At 48.7% G+C, this 24,322-nt stretch overlaps 1 protein-coding gene across 1 annotated transcript; it reads left to right on the top strand.

Moving 5' to 3' along the window:
* The first annotated feature begins 18,682 nt into the window (after positions 1–18,682).
* Positions 18,683–20,791, top strand: LOC119462873 (uncharacterized). Its single transcript, XM_037724074.2, has 3 exons — positions 18,683–18,799; positions 19,286–19,713; positions 20,230–20,791. The coding sequence occupies exons 2-3, from the start codon at positions 19,694–19,696 to the stop codon at positions 20,633–20,635; spliced, it is 426 nt and encodes a 141-aa protein (XP_037580002.1). The 5' UTR covers positions 18,683–18,799; positions 19,286–19,693; the 3' UTR covers positions 20,636–20,791.
* Positions 20,792–24,322: the final 3,531 nt, after the last annotated feature.

The raw sequence follows: 24,322 nt of genomic DNA, 5'->3' as shown, positions 1-24,322 counted from the left end.
ACAGTATATACAGGGTGTTTCAGCGAACACTTTCAAAAATTCTTAAAGGTTGCCTGTGGCAGATAGCACAATTCTAGTTCATGAGCTGGTCTACTCGGAGAGGCGGACATTACTTGCACAAGAAATTAAAATGCATCATCGAATAATTAACAGAAATTCACTAATTAACTTTTTAACTAATTAACTGATGGCCCATATTGCAATTTACAAATTGTAGCCTCGGAGTTCACAAGGCGGATCCACTTGGAATGAAATCTCGGGATAACACCAGTTACGAGATAATAATTCCCGAAGTTTGCGGCGAAATGCATTGGCGTTCCAGTTAGTTTCTTAACAAAACGTCGCTTTATGCATTGAAGCACAAAATTAACTGGAGCGCCAATGCATTTCTCCGCAAAGTTCAGGAATTAATATCTCGAAACTGGTGGCATCCTGAGAAATAATTCCAAGTGGATCGGCCTTCCGAACTCCACGGCTACAATTTGTAAATTGCAATGGGGGCCATCAGGTAATTAGTTAAAAACTTCATTAGTGAATTTTTGCGAATTAGTCGATTACGCATTTCAATTTATTGTGCAAATAATGTCCGCGTCTTCGGGTAGACCAGCTCATTAACTAGAATTGGGCTATCTGCCACAGGCATCCTTACATAAATTATGAAAGTGTTCGCTGAAACACCCTGTATATATATATATATATATATATATATATAGTATATGTACGCCACACTCTGTCTTCCGGAAGCCGGCTTCCGGTTCCACTTCCGTTTCTGGCTCCGGCTTCCGGAGAACACTTCCGGCGTTTAGCCCGAATGATCCCCCAGCCGGTGCTTCGCCCACTCATCATCATTCACTTCGTGGATATGCGGAGTTTGTTTTTTTCCGGAGCACATCGAAGTCCAATTTGTGCCGCCGCAGCCTGAACGTTGTTGAAAGCCTGTTGAAGGGTGTCTTGTATGAGACCTGGGGATCCTCTTTTTATCCAGATCGTGATATCATCGGCATAAATTGTGTATTTGATGTCTGGAACTTGTTGTAGTGCCCTGTGTATTCTACACATGGCAAGTTTGAACAACGTGGGGGATATGACTGATCCTTGCCGTATGCCTTTCTGAGGGTGCGGGTAAGCCTTTGACGTTATGCTACCTACGCTTATCGTGAAGGTGCTATTCTTCAGAAAGTTACGCATTTAATTGTATAGTTTTGTGCCACATGCAGTAGCTGCAAGTTCCTGTAGCATGCTGTCGTGTGTCACATAATCGAAAGCCTTTCTAAGATCTATTGCAAGGATGGCTCTTAATTGGGCCATGCTTGGTTCTCGGGTGATATCTTCCTGTAGTTGGAACAACACGTCCTGAGTAGACATGTGCTGCCGGTATCCTATAACGGAGTGTACTCGTGCACTGAACGACGTTCGGCACGGCGGGTCGGATAATGTGTCCGTGCGTCTGGTGTGCAGCACTCACGAAGGTCCGTTCACGGCAGGCCCGCGGGACGCCCCACGGAGTTGTTTATGGCTGCAGGGGTGGTGCGCCATCGCCGCGCCGCTACAGATTGCTCCCCCCTTAGAGTGGAAGCTGAAGCGACGAACGATGTTCACAATGCACAACTGGCAGCCCAGTGAACGCGAGGAATAGGAGGTGACGAACAGCGCACTTGCAACGCGGCGTCCGCATGCCCAGGGAAGGAAGGCACAGCGAGATAATTAAGTTCGGGGGCTTCACTGAATGCTGGCTTAAGTCGCTCAAGTGCAATGGGATCTCGTGTCCCATTTACGCCGACGACGAAGTTTGAAGGGAAACGTTCTACAACAGGGAATTGTCCGAGATAGTGGGATGAAGCGAGCGGCGCACAGGGCCGTACCGCACAAAAAACATGTGTGGCTGTCTGCACGGGGTTTGTACACTGCAACAACGGATGTACACTGCACGGGGTTTGTTCAAACGTGTAGGCTGCGGACGGAGGTTTCAGAAGACATCGCGAAGCTGGTCGACGTACTCGCTTGCTGTTAGAGAGGAGGAGGTGGGGGTGTTTTATTCGAAGACGTCGGCTTTCAGGCGAAGCAATATGCCGTAAACAAGTTCTGCAGTGGTGCAGGAGAGGTCATCATTGAAGCCAGATTGAATTCCGAGAAGCTTGAGCGGAAGTCTGTCAACCCACTTGCTAGGGCAGGCGTGCGCTGTGAGTGCTGCCTTGAGGTGGCGATGGAATCTCTCGACGAGGCCATTTGTTTGAGGATGGTACGAGGCAGTTCGCAAGCGTGCTGTTCCGAGAAGTAGAGGGAGCTCTGCGAACAGGGACGATTCCAATTGACGTCCACGATCAGTGACAATTTCTGTTGGGCAGCCTAATCGCGATACCCAAGTCGAGACAAAGGCTGCGGCGACCGTGGCTGCAGACATGTGGGGAATGGGTGTCGCTTCGGGCCAGCGGGTAAAACGGTGACACATGTCAGAAGATAGCGATAGCCTTGGCACGGGGGTAGCGGGCCGACGATGTCGACGTGCACAATGGTGAAACGTTCGTCAGGTTGCAAGAAAGGCTTTGTCGGGGGAACAGGGTACCGTTGAAATTTCGCGCGTTGACAAGGCGAGCACAAGCGGACCCAGCTCCTGATGTTCCCGTTCATGCCCGGCCAGACGAAACGTGATGATACAAGCTTTTGGGATGCGCGAATGCCTGGGTGAGAAAGAGTGTGATAAGCGTCGAATATTTTCTTGCGGAAAGAGGCGGTTAGGTAAGGTCTAGGTGCGCCGGTGGAGGTGTCGCAAACAATTGGCACGTCTTCCATGGTGTTTGATTCAAGCTGAAGAGATATTGACGCTTAGCGTAGATGACGGAGCTCAGAATCACTTGCTTGTTCTGTAGCCAATTTTTGGAGGTAGAAAGGGAATTATGTTGACGTAGAGCTCTTGGAGCGACTGCGTGTGATAGCATCCACGCGACTGAGGGCGTCGGCAGGTGAGTTGTCAATGCCGCTGACGTGGCATATGTTTGTTGAGAACTGAAATGTACGCGAGCTGACGCACCTCACGTGGAGCGTACAGCGATTCGGAGTGACCAATTGAATAGGTGAGAGGCTTGTGGTCAGTGAAGATTGTGAACGAGCGGCCTTCAAGCAAGCGTCGGACACGCCTCACGGTGGAAATATGGCAAGCGACTCACGGCCGAAAACACTGTAGCGTGTTTGGGCGGGCGTCATGCGTTTCGAGAAAAAGTCGAGGGGCTGCCACCCACCGATCACCTTTTGCTGCAGTACAGCCCCGACCGCAGAGCTGGAGGCATCCGTCATGAGTGACAACGGGTAGCTCAGGTTGGGATAAGACAGCAGTCTGGTGTCGGTCAAAGCATGCTCGATGGAATTGAACGCTTTGGCTGCCGCGGTGTCCAAGGTTAGTGCAGTTGACGAGTGTTTACCAAAGAGCAAGTGCTCGAGAGGTTCAAGGAGCATAGCGCAGTTTTTAATAAATCGGCGGTCAACGCTTACCAGGCCTAGAAATTGGCGGGGTTTAGTGATTGAAGCTGGCTTGGGGAACTCCATGATGGCCTGCACTTTGTGAGGAAGAGGGCGGATACCTTTGTTGTTCAAGCGATGGCCGAGAAAATCAAGTGATGGTACTCCGAATTCACTGTTGGCGGTGTTGACAACAATACCATTAGCTGATAATCGCTCAAATAGCTGATGAAGGTGTTGGAGGTGCTCTTCGTGGGATGAGCTTGCCATAAGCAGGTCGTCAACGTAGGCGAACACGAACGGCAGACCACGTGTGACTGTGTCGATAAACGCTGTGATGTCTGTGCAGCGTTTCGGAGACCCGAATGGCATTCTCAAAAATTCAAAGACGCCAAATGGGGTGGTAATTGCTGTTCATGGCAGGAATCCGAGCACCGTCAAGCTACACCGTTCTTCATGCTCGAATGATGGGTCAGTCGACCACGGCAGTCGTATTCTTCGAAGGATCGCACGTTCCCTACTACATGATCATCCAGAGCATTGACTTCCGCTGCAGACCATATCGAAAGTCAATGCAGTACTGCCGCACCTGTGGCACCACAGGGCACCGTCAAGATGTCTGTCCGAGACCTGTCCCGGATTTCTCCTACAAATGCGGCCAGACCGCACAACCACAAAACCACGATTGCAAACCAACCTGCAAGCTCTGCGGAGAAGGGCACGAAACTGCAAGTACAGAGTGCGAGAAGAGACGGAAGCCAAACCAACCACCTTACAATATACGACAACAGCGCCTCAACAGGCTCCAAGAAAGAGACAACCGTCGGAGCTTCAGCATTGAAGAGTTCCCGGAGCTGGGCACCTCGGCCACCAGCTCGAGCAGTATCAGTGCGGGCAGCTCCCCAAGGTGCAGCAGGTCCAAGTCACTACTGCAAAATGCCTCGCGCTCCAGCTCTACCTCTCGCTGGCGCTCCCGCTTGGCCAAGCGCGCGAGCTACGCTGACGTGGCAAGTGGCTCGAGCGCCTCGAGTGGTACGAGCAGCTTGGACTCCTCGTCGACCGAAGCCGCAACCATACGGGTCCTCGAAAACCAACAGCAGAACCAACAGAGCAAACTGCAGAATCAGCACAGCCAATTACAAAGCCAGCAAAACCTCATAGGCAAACTACTCCGCAGTCAACAGAGACGGCAAGAGATCAACGATAAACTGCTCCAAAAATGCAAGGAACAACAAGAACTCACAGACAAGCTGCATCAAAAATGCCAGGAGCTCGAAAACATGAACAGACAGTCGGGAACGACGCTGACCAAGGCTCTTGTCGAAGCCATAGTAGATGCAACGTGCCTGATATATCAAGAAGCCTTTATGAACAAGATTCACGCCACGATGGAAAACATACATCGTCCAATCAGCAGTCGAAGCCGGCAGATCCCACACCCTGTGGGAATCGATGTTATGCGAAGCAGTGCGCGGGGAGCCTACCAAGTTAACGAAACGACCATGAGAGAACCAAGACGTAGGCGGCTTTTTCATGACCTACATGACACGCATGTCATGACATTCACGTTACGAGTCCTCAGGAGTCCCTTTAGCAACGCCTAGGAGACCTTAAGGCGAAAGCCTTCGCCATGCTCATGTCTATGACTTCAGCCATTGACCTTCAGCCTTTTCCTTCACTTAGTACCACATCCGAACCGATTCCATTGGTTTTTGAGTAATAATCTTTTTTCGCTGAGTTATTGTCATTTTGCTGAGTCATGCTCATGACTATGGTGTCTACCAGGATCCTTTAGTGTTTCCTTCCCTTAGTACCCACGCCAGAACCCATTTTAATGTTTTTTGAGTGTTTTTCTTTTTTCGCTGAGTCATTGCTATTTTCGCTGAGTCATGCTGATGACTATGACTTCTACCACTATCCCGATAACTTCCTACTTATTCCCAAAAAACTTTCTACATCAAGGTAAACAGCTATGTGGCGCAGCACTAGCAGATGCTTGTCACGATTTCTTTGTTCACCAAGTTAATCCCGGTAGTGATTTACAGAGTAATCATTATGATGCTTTGCCCATTAAAAACATGAGTGCGAAATCATTTTTCTTCACTCCTACGAATTGTGCTGAGGTTGTTTCTTTAATAAGCGCTGTTAAAAATAATTCGCTGGACAGAGATGGTGTTCAAATTGGACCTGTAAAGCATGTCCTTGACATCATTTGTCCTGTTTTTACTCTCATTTACACCTTGATTCTATCGTGTGGCCAATTTCCGAAATACATGCAAATTGCTCGAGTGCAGCCTGTATTTTAAAAGGTGACAAAAAATTGCTAGGCAATTATCGTCCAATTTCGATCCTACCAGTATTTTCAAAAGGCATTGAAAAATAATTCATGCTAAAATAGTATAATATCTTGACAAAACATAATGTTAGGTGATTTCCAGCATGGCTTTAGGAAGCATCACTCCACCGAAACAGCTCTTTTAATTCATAAAGAAACCATTCTACAAGCGTTCAACAATAAAATATTACTTATGGGAATATATATATATATAGATTTTCCAAAGCATTCGATCTTGTAAATCATAAAATTTTACTCGCTAAGCTGCTAGCCTATGGTATCCATGGTATCGCGTTGGAGCTCTTTCAATCTTATTTATCGCATCGAGCACAATATGTAGAGTTGGAAAGTGAAAAGTCCAGTCTTCGGGCTGTAAGAGTTGGAGTGCCGCAGGGAAGCATCCTTGGACCACTCCTGTTCATGTTTGTAAACGATATGCCAGAAAGTTCAGAACAGGCAAAATTTATTTCTTATGCTGATGATACAGCAATGTTTATTACTGCTACGTCAGAAACTGAACTACAGCTTCAGCGGAACACAGCGTTAAGAGAATTTAAAGATTGGGCTGATGCAAACTGCTTGCGAATAAATACCAGCAAGACAAAAGTTGGTGTCTATATGCAAAGAGGAAAAAAAGTACGAAGTTCAATAAACATGAAAATAGATACGGATCAATTAGAAATTGGTAACACGGTCTCGTTCTTAGGCGTAACATTCACTAAAGACTTAAGTTGGAATGATCCCGGGGAACATGTAAGTAAAAAGCTTAATCTGCTGCAGGGAGAATAGGGTGATTGAAATCCTTTCTTCATGTCAAAATTTAAATTTTACTTTATAATACTTTAGTATTGTCATTTCTGCAATACTGTAACCTCGTTGGGGGCACTACTAGCAAGGTAAACCTTACGAAATTGCATTTGCTCCAGAAAAGAGCAGTGCGATACATTGCCAGTGTTCCTAGTTTATTTTCTACGACAAATCTGTTTACAAAGTTTGAAATCTTGCCTGTAATCTGTTTATACAACTATCGTTTAATTTTGAGCTACAGGTCATATATGAAGTCTAATAAATCTATTGTGTTTTCGCTGGCCGATTTAAAAGCAAACCGTAGCATCCGTGATACTAGGCTAGAGCACTGCACGGGCCGATTTTTTTCAGCCCGGGCCCGGCCCGGGCCCGTTTTTACGTTGGGCGGCCCGCCCGAGCCCGATCAAAACTTTCATGGCGAGACGCGGGCCCGGCCCGGGCCCGGAAATAATCTACGTTACCCGCCCGGCCCGGCCCGAGACCGAAAAATAATGTTTTTCAGAGTTGAGACGCCCGAGAATAACTCGCTGCACGTTACATGCACGCCACCAGAAAGCCCGAGCCCGGCCCGGGCCCGGGTCAAAAAGCACCCGCCGAGCCCGAGCCCGGCCCGAGCCCGTGAATAAACTGTTCTAACACTGTTCTAAACTGTAGAACAGCCCGGGCCGGGCCCGGGCTTTCGGTTAAGCCCGAGCCCGTGCAGTGCTCTATACTAGGCATCAAGAGGAATGGCACATCCGCACACCTCGGACCAATTACGATAAACAATCATTAACACATACAGTACGCATTCTACTTAATCAACTCACACAGGAAGATTTTGATCCTTTACGCAACTCCAATAATGAAATAAGACTATTCTGTCAGTGATGCCAAATAGACTAGTATCTCATAACATTTTTGTTCACATATAACAGTCATGAGTGTGTGTTAGCACACCTGTACAAACGTGTATATACATCGGTGTGCATTGTTTGTGTATATGGCATGTATCTGCATGTGTGTATATATGTATACATGCGAAATTGTATGTGTATATAAGTATGTATGTATTTGTGCCATTTTTATACTAGATTTTTCTTTTGGTTGAAAGTGCATTTTGTTTCCAATATTATTTTGTTGCAAGTGTTTGTGCAGTGCTCTGCTGTCAAACGTATAAGGGGATTGGACCCTCGTCAAGCTGTACCCCAGCTTTTAGTCCTGTCTCCTCTTTTTCATTCTAAAAAAGGTGAAAAGAAATAAAAACAATTCATTCATTCATCCTTTAGTGTTTCCTTCACTTATTGCCCACGTCAGAACCCAGTGCAGTGACTTTTGAGTATTATTTTTTCGCTGAGTCTTTGACGTTTTTGCTGAGTCATGCTCATGACTATAACTTCTACCACCATCCTTTAGTGTTTCCTTCACCATTCACGTCAGAACCCATTTCAGTGGATTTTGAGTGTTAATCTTTTTCGCTGAGTCATTCTTGCTCAGTTATACTCATGACTATGACTTTTACCATCATCGTTTAGCGATTCCATCACTTAGTACCGTCATAACACATTTCAGTGGTTCTTGAGTGTTAATATTCTTTTGCTGAGTCATGCTCATGACTATGAATTCTGCCATTATCCTTTAGTGTTGCCTTCACTTAGTATCCACGTCCGAACTCATTTCAGTGGTTTTTGAGTGTTATTGTTTTTTCGCTGGGTAATTGTCATTGTAAGCGGCTGTTTTATGACCTACATGACACGCATGTCATCACATTCATGTCAAGCCCTATCACTTAGATTCGTCATACAGTGTTTTCATACTATGCCAATTTTGGTACATATCAATTTAACGAAACGACCATGAGAGCACCAAGACGTAGGCACCTGTTTCATGACCTACATGACACACATGTCATGATATTCATGTCATGAATAACGAAATAACGATATAACAAAATAACGATACGACCATGAAAGCACCAAGACGAAGGTGGCTAGATAGATAGATAGACAGATAGATAGATAGATAGATAGATAGATAGATAGATAGATAGATAGATAGATAGTTAGATAGATAGATACTGCCAAAGTGGCAAATGTTTGCCAAGAAATGCTTCGCATTTAAAACAGCCGCAACCTTCGAAAACAAGATCCCCACGCTAAACGCCAAGATCGATAGTGTCGCGCCACAGCTCAACAATTTTATCGCAATACGTCACCAATGCACAGCTCGACAATTCGCGCCACATGACTCGGAAGAAAGCGCGGGCGAACAGCCACAGCAACTGCCGCTCCATCTCGTCCACTCGCGATCGCCGACGCGAATTCTAATCCATCAACGATGGCGACCCCAAACCACAAGGCGAAGATCCAGCATTCAACTATACTCATATGGCAATGGAACTGTCGATCGTACCACCCTCGACACGCCAGCCTGCAAGAATTCATCAAGCTGAATCAACCCGATGTCATAGCACTACAAGAAACCAACACGCAGATTGTCCTACTGCAAGGATACACCACTTATGCACAAACCCAACGCACCGCCATACTAGTCAAGAAAACTCTAATAGCGCAAGAACACGACATAGAGAACACCCAAGTTGCTGGGCTGAACACAAACCGAAAGGGAGCACTCGAAATTCGTAAAGGCCGTCGGGAGTCACAAAGGCAGTTTTCTCGCGGTCTCGTTCGTCTACCTCGATCTGCCAGTATCCACTTTTCAAATCGAGTGACGAAAAGTACTGGGCACGCCGCAGTCTATCTAACGAGTCGTCGATACGTGGCAGTGGGTACACGTCCTTTTTAGTTACGTTGTTGAGCTTCCGGTAGTCGACGCAAAAGCGTAGCGTTCCGTCTTTCTTTTTGACAAGAACGACCGGAGACGACCATGAGCTGTTGGAAGGTTCGATCACGCCGTCTTCAAGCATCTCTTGTACTTGCGTACGAATCGCTGCGCGTTCCTTTGCCGACACGCGGTAAGGCTGCTGGTGTATCGGGCGTGCGTCGTCGCATGTGATGATCCTGTGCCTTGTAACCGAAGTCTGGCGTACCTTAGACGAGCTTGCGAAGCATGCCCTAAATTCAAGCAAGAGCTCGTGCAGCGCTGCCTGTTTGTCGTTAGATAACTCGGGATTAATATCGACGGTGCCCAGTGACTTGTCAGCCAGCCTCACTGGTTCAGGGGCAAAACATTCAGCAACGTGTTCCATTTCTTCGGCAAACGCTATCGAAGTACCGCGGAAGAGGTGTCGATGCTCGTTACTAAAGTTGGTGACTAGCAACTTAGATCGGCCATCACGAAGCTGTAGCACACTCCTGGCCGCACAAACACCTTGTGTCAGTAGATGCGCTAAGTTACTTTTTGCGACCACTCCACCTTCGCGCATTCCACCGCACATCACTTCGACAAGAACACTGGCTCGTGGAGGAAGCGTAACACTTTCGGCGGAAACACGTAGCGCGTCGCCACGTCATTTGTCGTCGTTTGTGTCGATTGCTTGGTCGGCTGAGAAGGTGACTACACCGCCCCGTAAGTCAATAACAGCGCCGTATTCCTGCAGGAAGTCAACTCCGAGAATGACGTCGCGGGAGCATTCGCGCAGGACAAGGCAACTCGCCACGAATGTCGATCCTCGAATTCGAACTCTTGTCGTGCAGGATCCCAGTGGAGTAACGACGTGACCGCCAGCCGTACGAATCTGTGAGCCATGCCAAGGGGTAACTACTTTCTTCAGAAGCGTCGCCATCTTCCCGCTTAATATAGAATAGTCCGCTCCGGTATCCACTAAAGCGCTAACCGCATAACCGTCGATCACCACCAGTATGTCGAGCGAAAACCGGTCATTCCGTTCAGCTGCAGTTGATGTCGGACCGGTACCCTTGTTTACTCGCGTCGATCGGAGGTCTTCAGCGCGTCGACTGCCACCGGCCTCGCCCCCAAAGGTCGCTGTAGTTAGTTTTCCCGGCGGGGACTTGGCGACCGTCCGCTCGAATAGCGCTGGGGCGATGGTGAAAATCGCCTTGGCAACGGCGAGCGTGACTGCCGCCCGGTAGGCGGTGGCATGCGTTGCTGAGCCAGATAATCCTCGATGTCCCGAGTTCGTTGGCCCAGTCGGGGTGGCGGCGAATAGGCGGAAAAGCCCCGCAACCCGAGGCGTCGGTGTGGACACTGGCGGTACAAATGATCTGCCTCACCACAGTGGAAACACAGAGGACGGCGATCCGGAGTGCGCCAAACGTCTGACTTCCGAGGGGACATGCGTCGATCATCGGCGTAATGCACTGGTCGCTCTTGCGGAAGCACAACCGGAGAAGCGGCATGGGGAAACGGTGGAGGCGTGCGTCGTTCCTCGATGTATGGCACCGGTTAGGCTGGTGGGAGTGCAACCGGATGAGCGGCCTGAACAAACAGCGGCGGGGACGAAGCAGGCTGTCGCAAGACTTCGGCGTAGGTCGCACGGTGATGCACAGAAGGTGCAGGCGCGGTGTTAGGAAAAGGAACGGTGGACCGGAGCGCTTGGTTCACTTCATCTCTTATTACACTCGCAATGGAGCTCACCGTGGCTTGTGGGGTGCCGTAAACCTTCAGTATCTCTTCACGCACAACGGTGCGGATGGGGTCTCGAAGGTTGTCATTGTGGCTTCCGATGGCCGTGGACATGTCCGTAGTCGCATTCACTTGCCGCTCGTAAAAGTTAGAGCGCTGCTGAAGCATCTTCTCCATACTGACCACCTCGGATAGAAATTCGGCGACAGTCTTCGGAGGATTGCGCACCAGACCAGCGAAGAGCTGCTCCTTCACCCCTCGCATCAGGTGACGCAACTTCTTGTCCTCGGTCGTTCCAGGGTCTGCTCGTCTGAAGAGGCGCGTCATATCTTCGACGAACGCGGACCTGAATTGCTCGTTCGGCTCGTTCGCGGCGATCAGGACTGGCGTAAGTGTCCAATAGATGACGGCGGAACTCGCGCCACGACGTCAGTTGCTCCTGACGGTTTTGAAGCCATGTACGCGCGCCGTCCTCGAGGAAAAAGTAGACATTCCTACGTTTAGTCGCGTCGACCCATTCGTTGTATTCGGCGACGCGCTCGAAGTCCGTCATCCTGTCTTCGACGTCTTCGAAGACGGCACCAGCGGGTTCTGAAGTGTATACCGGTTCGTCATTGCACGTTCCATACCGGTTGGGGTAGTCTGAAGCACTACGGTGTCTTCAGGGGGCAGTCCCCGGATCCTGTGGCTGGTCCGATGGACGAGAGTATGGACTAACACAGGGCTGGTGCTTCTGCTCCCAGGAGGAGTCTGTGGCATGAGTGAGAAATACCCAGCACCTCCACCACTTTGCCACGCGTCTTCAAAAGGGGCTGACGACGTTTATTGAGAGCCGCTGGGCTCTGGCGAAAACAGCGGCGAGAGGCAACTATCGAGCGGGGCGGTTAGCACGCGCACTTCTTTCTTCTTGTGTCTCTGCTTTTGAACTGTCCCCACTACTACAAGTGACAATATGGTGCACAACCGCATTGCCTAGTACCTCGAATGAAACGGCCACCTACCGGGCACCATGTTTGGCTTCAGACAGCACCTTTCAACGTAGGACGTACTCTTAGAACTGAAAAATGTCACAGTTTCGCCCTAAGGGCGAAGCAATGAATGCGATAGCAACACAGCAATGTCATACGAAGTAAGGTGAGCGGCTTTGGTAGCAATATGAATTGTAGTAAACATGAGCTGATTAAGTAAGCAGGTGTGCTGCGGCGTAAGTAGACCGACATGAAGAGAGACTCGATGACCACGAGGAGGCGCGTGTGAAACGGTGGTGTTGATGAGAAGCGCTTCCCGTGGGCAGCGCGTGCGAAGGGACACACCTGTAGCGCTGCACTACCGACCCGGGCAGCGCTACGTGCGTTGGAAAATGTGGCCCGACTATTACTAACTGATTGAACAAGCGTGGTGTGAGCGCGCACAAACAAACATGAATAGATCACACTGAATTACTGCAGACAACGACTGTCAAAACGCTGGCAGCAAGCGCATATATACGCCGCAGCAGCGGGCGAAGGTACGTGCGGTCTATCGCTGCAACAGAAACTGAGCGGCGAGTGCACGGTGCATAAAGGTCAGAGCCGTGTGGAGATAAGAGACGGTGCGGACGAGCGACGAGCGCGGTTGTTGGCAGCGTAGAAGTGCGCCCCCCCCCCCCCCCCCCCGCGCGCTCCCTCCGGCGCTGGCTTCCCGCTTCCTTGCTTGCGCGTGGGTGATTGAGTGCGTTCGCTCTCCGTGATAGCGCGCGTCCCCGCACGCTTCCGCTCGGGCATACGGCGCGCGGCGAAGATTTTATCTATAGGGAACCTCACGGCGACGGCGACGGCAGAAATCCGGTAGAAGTGTCCATATAATTGCTATCGCAATAATAAGGCCTCCTCGATCACCCTATCAATCGAAGCAAGTACTGCATACAGGCAGTAGACGTCAGGGAGCCTTTGATAATGTCAGCCACGACTTGATCGTCAACAACCTCGAAGGCACCGGCTGCGGCACTAAGACCTACGCGTACGTCGGAAACTTTCCGACCGACCACACGGCAACCGTCGGGATCTGTAACATCCGCGGCGAAAGCTTCCAACTTCCAAACAGAGGCACCCCGCAAGGGTCGGTCATCTCACCACCACTCTTCAAAGTGGCTATGATCAAGCTACCCAAACTCCTCGAGACCATACCAGATCTCCGTCATGCGATGTACGCTGATGACATCACGCTCTGGACCAGAGCTGTGAACATTGGAAGGCAAGAAAGCGCCCTACAAGAAGCCCTAAACACCATCGAAAACTATCTCCAAAACTGTGGCCTCCGCGGCGCCACCGAGAAGTCTGAGCATCTCGTCCTGAAAGCAAGAACGAGAGGCAGGCTACCCAGCTACGAAAAGCCCGACCCCTGCGTCACCCTCAACGGGACGCCAATCCCGAAAGTCGATACGCTACGAATACTGGGACTCCTTATTCACAAGGACGAATCCTGAGCGGCCAGCCTACCAAGACTACAACGCACCCTTTCGCAACTCGCGCACCTCGTCAAGAGGATCTCAAGCCAAAGAAGCGGGCTCAAGGAGCCAGACACGCTAATAAGAATACATGCACTGCTCACCAGCCGCATCACATACGGCATGCCGTACCTGGCTTTAAAGAACGCAGAAATAGAAAAGATCAACATCGTGATAAAGAAGGCAATCAAAGTCGCCCTGGGATCCCCCCCCCCCCCATGGCCTCTACTACACGTCTTCTTAAGATGGGCGTCCACAACACACAGCTCGCCGAAGCGCACAAAAACAGCCAACTGGAATGACTCAAGGTCACACCCACCGGGAGATCAGTATTCCGACACCTGAACTACATCGATACGTACGTCGCAGACATGGACAAGAAAAAACGAATCCCATTGGGCCTTTGAGAGTCCCTCTGCATTCCACCCATCCTGCGCAACATGCATCCCATATACCACAAGAGTAGAAGGCAACCTAGAGCCAACGCCATCAAACGAAGATTCAAGCAAGACCCGGACGCCCACTACACCGACGCGGCCAAGTATCCGCATCGAAACGCGTACGCTCTCAGCGTCGTAGACTCCCGAGGCCGCGACTTAGCATCGGCAACCGTAAATGTGCGCAACCCGGAAACGGCGGAAGAAGCAGCAATCGCTCTCGCCACCACCACATGCACAGACGCAGCAGCAATTTTCACCGACGCTCAGGCCGCCTGTAGAAACTTCTCCAGGGGCCGCATCTTGGCTGATGCACTCAAGGTACTAAAGCGACGAAGCACTCCGCTCCCGTACACCTGCGTAACGTGGGTACCCGGACACGAGGCACTAGAGGGGAACGAAGCGGCCCACACCACTGCCCGCGAGCACGTCAGCCGGGCTGCCATCGCCCCACACACTCTCCGACCCGCGGCAGAAGAGGCGGAAGCCGTACCCAACAACTATTCGGCGATATTGCAACACTACAGGCTCACGCGTCGCGTGTACCCTCCATGGCACTCAAACCTCGGCAAAGAAGAAAGCGTGGGCCTCAGACGCCTACAAAGCAATACGTACACTCACGGAACTATAATGCACCGCCTCTACCCGACGCTCCACGGCTACCTCTGCCCACTCTGCAACGTTGCCGACACCCTGGAACATTTGCTCCTGGAATGCCCGTAGCACGAAGACAGCGAAATGTAGCCGGAAATGGACGCGAACCGAGCACCACAAGCAAACGAAGACCACTATAGTGGAAACGTGGGAGGCCAAGCTCGCCCTCGGGGACCTGGAATACCAACCACAACTCGTCGCCAGGGCCAAGAGGGCAGTCGAAGCCACAGGGTTTCTGGACTAAGGAACCTTCCCACCTCCAGGTGATACCGGGCCTCGCTCGGGACAGTGTTTAAACAACAAATATTTCTTCCTCTCCTCTCTCTCTTGTGAGTCAGCATTGCCTTTTTGCCCTGTAAGGGGATCTAATGGGGATGGAAATCCGACAGCTATTTGTCAAGACACAATTTCCGTGAAACTGGCGAGTACGTCGTGGAGAACGGGACGAACAAGACCAACAAAAAAAAAAAGAAATCGGCTTTCATCCTCTTCTTTACCGAAGAAAGGGCAAAAGAAAAACATTTTCTAACACTGCAAAAAAAAAAATCCGTCTGCTCATTCCGCGTACTAGGACCATCAGATGGTGTTTCATGCAACTTGAGGCAAACTTTAAAATATGCAAATGCCACGTATGTGGACAGAACCAAGGTAATGTTGTTTGTCATAACTTGGAGATACTCAGATGATATCTTTCATTCAGCCTAATTACACTAGTGCTAATTAATTATTTACCTTCTCAAATATAATTAGATCAAAGTATCATTGAAAAAATTTTAGAGCAACGCGCAAAACTCCCGATACAGCTTTCTGTTGCTCAATACGTGCTAGCTACATAAAAGTCTTTTTCTGAGCGTGAAAGAAGCCCGCGATTACACCACCAATATTACCGCGTGACTGGCCGCTCGAGGCACCTCCAGCGGAGCAGATACCCCCCTCCACGAAAAGAGGAGCCTACAATGACACGTCAACCGGCTAGCACACGGCGCTGCCTCAGATTCCTACATCGAAGATCAGTAGCGCATCATATTTTTCAAATTCTACACCCTCCCTGCTAGCACATCCTCGCTCGTTACCTCGCCCACCCGCCTTACCCTCTCTGCCCCGGGAGTGCATATGTCGCCTTGAAAAAGACAAGTCCACTTCTCGAAACGTCGGCTGCTGCTCTCACCTTGTTCTCGTGTTGCTCATGCACTTCATGATTGGAAACTCTGACCGGTTCGCACTAAAAAAAATGGGCACGGTGAAAATTGGTTGTCAGTCCCTTTCATTGCATTGGTGTTAGTTTATAAAATATAACTTAAAACATTCCACAACAATGTTCTTAAAATTTTCATGTTTACTGCTGTCATCAGGTGTGATTTGCCAAATCATGGGCGCGATCGGAGATCTTTGTTTGTTTCGCGTTCTCTTCAGTTGTTGCAATGTCACTAAGTGGCAGTACGCAAAATTTGTGACAACGGGAGGGAGAGAGCAGCCAATCGGCAAGCGGCGAACTCCCCGGACGACAAACGTCCGGGGAGTTCGTCGTTTTGGTAATGTCAAAATGACGACACGCTCCTGTCAATCATATGATTACGAGCACGTCGCCTGCTAGGAGCAGAACGCGACGAGAAGATGCGAAGTTCGAGGGATCATCCGCTCGCAGCGAGACCGGCATCCCGCGGAACGTCTCGTGGATTGGATTGGATCCAAACGACGGCTGCGGCTACGGAATGGTTTACCGCTTGCAGATTGGCTGCTCTCTCCCTCCCGCTCTCTTCCTCCCTTGACGTCGCATCAACTGAACACAACGCGAAACGAACAAAGATCAAATTCTGTTTTGTGTACATAAACCGCTGTATTTTGTGCAGTTTTATTTGTTTTTCTATATTGTAGTCATTTCATTATGTTTATTCAACAGCTATTGTAGACTGATAAATTCGTGTCTAGTGCAATGCTCATTATTAGACATATGATGTTATATATTATACAGGGTGTTCAAAATTAAGCTTTACGAAATTTTAAGAAATTGCCTGTGGCACGTAGCAAAATTCTGATCGTTCAGCTGGATTATTCGAAGAGGCGAACATTAGTAGCACGAGAAATCGAAACACATATTCAACTAATTAACCAAAATTGAATAATAAACTTCTTAGTGAATTACTTCACTACACATATTGCAATTTACGAATTGTAGTCGGGGAGTTTACAAGACGCATCCACTTGAAATTAATTTCCAGGATGACACCAGTTTCGAGATATTATTTCCCAAAGTGTGGGAGAAAATACACAGGCGTTCCAGTTACTTTTGCCCTTCAATGTATAAAACAGCATTTCGGTAAAAAGTGAGTGGAACAACATGGCATTTTTACGGTGAGTTTGATGGCGCATATCTCCCCACTTGTGTCATTCTGGAAATTCCTTCCAAGTGGGTACGCCTGACAACTTCACCGGCCACAGTTCGTAAATTGCAATATTTGTCGTAATGTTATTAATTAAGGAGTTCATTAGTGACTTTTTCCTAATTAGTTGAATATGTGTTTCGATTTCTCGTGCTACTAATGTCCGCCTCATCGAATAACCCAGCTGAACGATAAGAAATATGCTACCTGCGACGGGCGATATTTAACAATTCCGTAAAGCCCGGTATATGCGATATATTGTATGAATTTGTGTATTTCATGTTTCATTTTCTACAAAAACATAAAATCTCGCTGCCTTGCAGCACTTTGTATGTAGTGGAAGCTGGTCAAGCTGTTTGAGTGCAGCTCATTTTACCGCCATCCTCCATGTATGTCACTTGAAATTAAACATTCAATTGAATACATGTATCTTCGACACTGCCCAGCCCTACCAGGGGTCACTATAAACGCCACCAAGGCCACATCTTGTGAGAATTGGGCTAACACTGCGGCCAATGTTCTCGTGAAGTAAAATGTGTCTGGAGGAATTACTGTCTCGGTAAGAACTGTTTGACAAGTCATCGAAAGCGTTATATGCGGGCAAGGTTTCAAATGCGCCAGTCGCATAACGCAGCACTTTAAAGTATATATGATTTATTTGCAGGCAACTAATATTCTTATGGCATCCATGCGAAAGAAACAGCTTCGCCGGACATTGGATTGTGGTTATGCAAGGTCACGCAGGTCTGCTGTCTTTTTCCTTAGTCGAAAAGGGGTGCTCTCTTACCCTAACATAAATGCATCTACCTGTCTCACCTAAAGACACTAAGCTACAGGAGAGTGGAAAAGGATGCACATATTCGTTTTACAAGGGGTATATTTATTCACATGGTTCACCTTACAACTTATTCCAGGATTCCAAGGACGCCTACGTGAGCGCCTTTTAAACGCCACGCCAATCGCATTTCATTTGCCCAAGCGCGCAAGAAACTACATCCACATCATACCGATGGGCAATATTCTGAATCTCAGAATGACGAAGGATGAAGTCATGAGGTCATGACGTCATGACGAGGGATGAAGCATATGACGGTGCTTTCGGCAACACGGCCTTGTTTATGAAAAGGACGCAAGATTCTTTGACGACTTTTCTACAAACAATTCGAGACGCCAAAGCCGAGTTTTTCGTCACTATTGTTGAGTTTCAGAGATTCATCGACACATAATTCAGCGGGTAAGAAAGCTATTCGTTTACAATCATGTTCGATGGTTCCTGCATACTCCTTTTTTCAGGAAGCTGATAAAGTATCGCCGGCAGGCGCGAGGAATAAAAAAGGCAAGAGTTTATCAGAAAACTATGTAACGGTTATGCAAAGAACTATGACGCAGACATCTTAAATATGATTCTTCTAGGGAATGTAAGCGTAGGGTGAATGACACGTGTGATTTCCTTTCCTTTGAATTCAACCACAGCCCCTCTATGCTTTGCCATAATGACGACACAGCGCGTCGTGGTGCTTATCGTATTCATCAGAACAAAAATGAACACGCGTGCTAGCTTCACCGAAAACACGCAAGGAGCGCCACCGTATGCGCGACGTATAAAGCGAAGACCATGCGCTGGTTCTTCCAAACGTTTGGAACGCGTGGCCGGTTATGAATACCAGAAACACTATGGCGCATTTTGTTTGGTTCCTTGTTCTCTGCTTCATCTCTGCAGCAGGTAAGGCGTACGCAAAGGCCGAAGCTACGCAGAAATCGTGATTGAGAATATTTCGCACCGTAGGTTTCCCTGGTCATTGATTGTTTAATATTTGTCTAAGCAATTCAGAGAGGCTAATTTTATGTTATGCTGTTTTGCTTGCAGGGCTCCTCATTGCTTCAGTTTATACGGTTTCAGATTTTCTGAGTGGCCGAGGTGGCTGAGCATTGGCAAGAATGCTTGCTGCTGAACAGTCCATACTGCATATTTAATGGTTCCCTTATACGCAATTGCGACAGCTTCCGGTTTGTTCTATTGAACACCCTTCGATCCTGAGAAGACCAGTTTGGACTCTCATGTTTAAAGCCACTTTCACATGTCTTCGCTTTAACTCGTCAGCTGCTATAGCCCCATAAAGGGCTCGCAACTTCAGGTTGCTAGGACACTGTTATTTCCCGTGGTGTCCCTTACTGTCGCTTTTCACAACTCGTTTCTCGTGATTTCCAGATGCAGCATCTGCAAGAACCGACGTCGCGGAAGCGCGCAGTTCTGACAGCGGCCGCACATTCGGCGCCCTGTTGCCGCTGTCGTTGAGCCTAATGCCTCTGCTAGCTCCAGTCATCAGCAAGAGCGTGTTCATGGTCCTGCTGTCGGGCGTCGCCTACCTCGCGCTGTTCGTCGGGTCTTTCTTTTTTCCCCCGCTCGGTGCCCTGATAGGCCTGGGACCTGGGGGCCTGCGCTCCTTCGAGAGCAAACTTGACCCGAGCGAGAACAGCAGTCGACCGCCTGACCCGCGTCGTCCGTCAGGCCATTGCCTCCACCGAGGAATCCGTTACTGGAGGGACTACGGAATGCCGTCAACGGCTCCTCTGCGAGCTGTCCAAGGCGGTCTCCGATGGAGTGCCCACCATTGAAATGTTCGACAACTACTTCAGGTGACTTTTTTTATTATTACGGCAGTAGCATTGTCACAATGATTACTACGTCTTGCCCCTGTTGGAGACGCTCCGAGCATAACGCATTACTCTTGCATCCGTTCCGCTATGCATCGCCGGCGGCTCAGCAGTACTACTGTTCCTCTGCTACAGTGACCTGCAAGCTCTTCGTTCGAATTCTGGCATCTCCGCTTGTGTTGGCTGCTCGTTTAACGCAAAATTTTCAGCTTAATTGGTCTTACCTTGACATCTTCCGGGCATCACTCCGCAATCATCCTTTGCGTTTTCTAGGTATAATTTCTCGACCTTAACTCGGTTCCTGATGATTCACTGCCAGCGCTTTTGTAACTACGCTTCTCCGTACAACTGAAACATTGCGGCGATGTTTTGCTCAACCGCCGCCTTCGAGTGTTCACGCAAAGTTAAGAGAACTGGACTGTTCATTGCACCTGCTCGCAAAATTCGATGTCTCGTGCTACAGCATTTTCAGTTTTTCTTTTGCTCACTGCTTTCTAGGAACCGATCTGAGGACGCCGATTCTTACGCCGGCGCATGGGCAAGCGGGTGGCTGCACCGAGACTGTGCACGCTTCTACAAGGACTGCGATCGGACTTCTATCGACAGCCTGTCCGCCGTTGTAACGGTGCTAGGCGGACCCGATGGCTACTTCGGCACTATCCTGAACAGGTTCACCAACGGCACAGCGTCTCCCACCGAGGAGCACACGACAGCCTCTTGGCTGGCCACGACTCTGCGGAGCATGCGCACAACAACCACACCACCGCCACCATTGTTTCACAGCACGACGCCTCCGTCGTGGACAACTGTCTTGCAGAGCCTCGTCACCCTTGCCGGGACGGAACATTTCCAGCAGTTTGTCTCCACACATACGACACCCCCTCCAGGCTCTACAAAAAAATAGCCTTCTCACCGAAGTGGGTGCCGCGTTTAGGGGGCACCAACTACTGCTGACGTACTCGGTGACTACGAACATATCTTAAAATCAACTCGGTGACTCATCTAGTCTTTTATCTTGTACTTGGCTCCAATAAAGACTACGTTTATCTCATGCAAAGCATTGGCTCATATGGTGGTCATGAATTTCGTCGCTGGCTTCTAGTCAGACAAAATTCCCCGTGGTAGCGCAGCTGTTGCCATTTCTATTCTTGTCATACTCCTGTGACGAACGAAGCCTTCTCTACTCTGTGTAAAACACCTCGAACACTCTCGTCTGCTTCCGAAGAACTCGGACTTCCTGCCCACCAGAAACGTCATACGGCCTTTATTGTGTAGTTATCGTCGCAATGTAGGTATGGGGAAAGGAAGACATGCTAGGAAAAGAGCACTTACTGTCGCAGCTACAACACGACAGTGTGCTATACATTCGGAATAGCACAACTAATCAGGCATGCAGTTCTTGATTTTCACCGTCATACTTGTATATCAATGTCAATCTTAAGTAGCTCAATGGCACAGCAAACAGAATTTTCCAGTTTATACTTTGTGGCTAAAGCAAAAAGTGATGGGTATCTCTAGACCGCTTTCTGCAAAACGAAATGTTCGCTTTGGATCAGTACATCGTTCCAGCAAAAATGTAGTGCGCCTCCAATGCATGCATTTTATTTCTTTCCTAAGAATGCCTTGCATCACTTCTAGCATTGTCCTTGTATCCTCGTATACAAAAGCTTAAAAATAGTAGAAAGCAAACTCAGCTACTTGTATTATGCCTTGTTTACTTTTACAGGTGTCATTCCAGCCATATGTTTCAGATATCTTTTCAGTCAACCCTAAACAAACGACATAAAATGTTGAAGCCTGGTTCTTTCGTGCGTCGCATTTTCCAGCGAAGTTGTGTATGGCTAGGATGCGGGATTTTACGGCGTCCGCGCGTAAAGACTCTCCCCTAAAGAGTCAGAGTGAAAGCGCCAGCGTATCGCGTCGGTGCTCGGTTTAACGGCCACCTTTGTCTAAAACGATGTGGCTCTGAGAATGTATGACAGAGTGCGTGACGTACAGCGCGCCTGATAAGGCGACCAAGGATTGGCGTCCTCGGCGTGAACGCGCTCGTGCCACTGCTCACGTGTTCATCGTCGTCGCCTCTTTCCAGAGCTGGCTCCACTGCCGCTTATCATTCCAGCTTAGAATTTCGCTTTTCTGTCATCGTAATGGGGAGGCCGGCCGCGTTTACAGGGGTATGAGTCATCGCTTAAGGGGCATGAACCATTCATTGTCTTACGTGACGGACAGATTTAACAACTGGGGTGATACGCGAATGTGTTTGCGTACCTATCGTCGCGATGGCCACCAATGAGGACAACAAATATGTTCGTACCTTTGTTCCAAATTTTGTGTCACCTCAGTGTCATGCGCTAAACAGCTTCGCTGGTCATCCACCTTCACAGAGCGGAATGGCTCATATATTTTATTCTTGCCGCTTTTGCAAGCACGTTTTTACGTGCGCTATGCGTCCTATCAGACTTGTTAACCACGCACTGGCGCTTGGTTCCTGCATTTCCTTGCGTTGTCTGAATGCGAAAATTACTAATCAAGTAGAGAATGAGGTTCATGCTTGTTAGCTTATTTGTCATGCTTTGATGTCATCCAAGCGCCTGCTTGGATTGTTATGTGCGACATGCAGGCAATGTTACATAGGGTCGTGTCACCTGTGGTAGCTGAAAGAAAGTATCAGTCATGGACCAGGGCCTCTTATTTTCATTTTTTTACGACCGAAGAAAGTTCGATCAAAGCGCAACATCGAAAGTATAGAACAGCTAAGGTTGGCGGTAGTTGACTGTACGTGTACCTGGTGAATGATAGATGGCAGCACGTTCCTGTGAAATGCTTGTCCAGTGCCGCCTTCGTCCTGTGTTTGTGTCCAAGCGTCTTGTTTCAACGTAGCGTGCTGCAACATTTCATCAAAAGCAGAGACAAGGCACATCGCAAAATATGCATGGATCCGTTACAAATAATCACTACTGGGGAGGTCAGATTAAGTTGTCAAATTAGCATTATGAAGCACACCGAAAAATTATGTTACGGGTTGAAAAAAAATTAATATGAATACTGATGCGAATAGCATTCTTTACCTACTTCAGCTGTTTCGACCCTATGTTTGTAGGTATTTATCTATCTTGTTGGCAAGTTTATGGAAACCATGACCCTCACGCGCCTCGAGTGGTTCCTTGAAATTACAATGTTTTACCAGAGGCGATGAAAGGCTTTCGCTGTGGTCTTTCGTGGGTCGACAACGTCATTGATCTTGTGTCTTCGATTGAACAACAGAAATCATCCAAACGCCTCTCTGTAGCGCTATTTTTAGACGTGAGGGGGCGCTTATGATAACGTTTCTCATGAAGTCATCTTTGACACGCTCGTGTCTGCTGAAATCGGAGTCCGCCGTTTTCGGTGGATTAGGAACTACCTGACCCGAAGGAGCTTCTTTGCATTTGCCGAGTATGGTCAAACTGACGACCACTACATCAGCCATGGAGTCCCACAATGTGACGTTTTGAGCCCAGTTTTGTTCAATCTAGCTCTGATTGAGCTGGCGGAATCCCTACCACAGTCGGTAAGTCTGTCAATTTACGCAGATGGCATTTGCTTTTTGACTTCAGGAGTAACTCGCCCGCAGGTTTGCGCAAGTATAAAAGGCTGCAATGCTGACGTCTCCTTAAATTCAGAGACAAGGCCTCGGCATCTCAACAGCAAAATGCGCATTAGTCGCCTTGACAAGAAAATCCATGACTGCATACCTGGTGTCTATTAATGGCCAGCTTATATTGTACAAGAGAACCCGTTGATTTTTAGGTATCATTGTCGACGGCGACATCTACTGGAGCCCCCGTGTATCCGACCTAAGAAAGAGACCCCTCTCGATGAGCCATCAGTGGAAATACCTGCGAACCGTCGGTGTGTTCTATGCTTCAACTGTAGAAAGCTCTCTTCATGGGTTTCTTGGGTTTCAGCACTCCGGCGCTGTCAAGCTCCTGGAGGACAAACCTCAGAGTGATATAGAGCATGAAAGCTCAAGCGCTTAGAACCTGTCTTTGTCTACCGCGATGCGCTTCAACAGCCGCAACAATTGCCATGGCCAGTGAACATGCCATCAGTACGTATGTCGCCACAGACACCTTTAGAAATCATATTCAACACCATTCCCGACTCCAGCTTCAACGCCTTTCTTCTCTCTCGGAAAGTAGACCACAGACAACTTTTTCGGGCATTGTAGCCTCCTACTGATCCTCTTTTCCATCCGATTTCACGCCTGCAGCAAGATCACTTTGTCCTTTGTGGTGTCTCCGGCAGCCACAAGTGCGGCTTTCCGTTCCATGAGTCGGAAAGAAGTCCGACTTGCCAACTTGTGCCCCGAATGAAGCCGCTCTAGGTCTACTGCATGATTCCTACTTCAATCGAGTTCACATATACAAAGATGGCTCTTCGACTCTAACCAGCTCTACTGGTGCGATAATTATTCCGTCGACGTTTATCTGCAACAAGTTCACGATGAGCCACATTACTACATCGACAGGCTCCGAACTTGCAGCCTTCCGTAGAGTAGTGCTTTATGTGCATCAATAGTAAAGAAATCACTGGGATCTATTCTGTGGCT

Source organism: Dermacentor silvarum, chromosome 8 (genome assembly GCF_013339745.2).
Source record: "Dermacentor silvarum isolate Dsil-2018 chromosome 8, BIME_Dsil_1.4, whole genome shotgun sequence".
In the NCBI taxonomy this organism is placed as follows: domain Eukaryota; kingdom Metazoa; phylum Arthropoda; class Arachnida; order Ixodida; family Ixodidae; genus Dermacentor; species Dermacentor silvarum.
The sequence above is the reverse complement of the archived record's forward strand: the minus strand, read 5'-3'. Positions and strand labels throughout refer to the sequence as shown.

Coding starts and splice junctions, on each gene's coding strand:
- LOC119462873 (XM_037724074.2), top strand. CDS start 19,694: ATGTTCGACAACTACTTCAG. Junction 19,714..20,229: donor ATGTTCGACAACTACTTCAG/GTGACTTTTTTT, acceptor ACTGCTTTCTAG/GAACCGATCTGAGGACGCCG.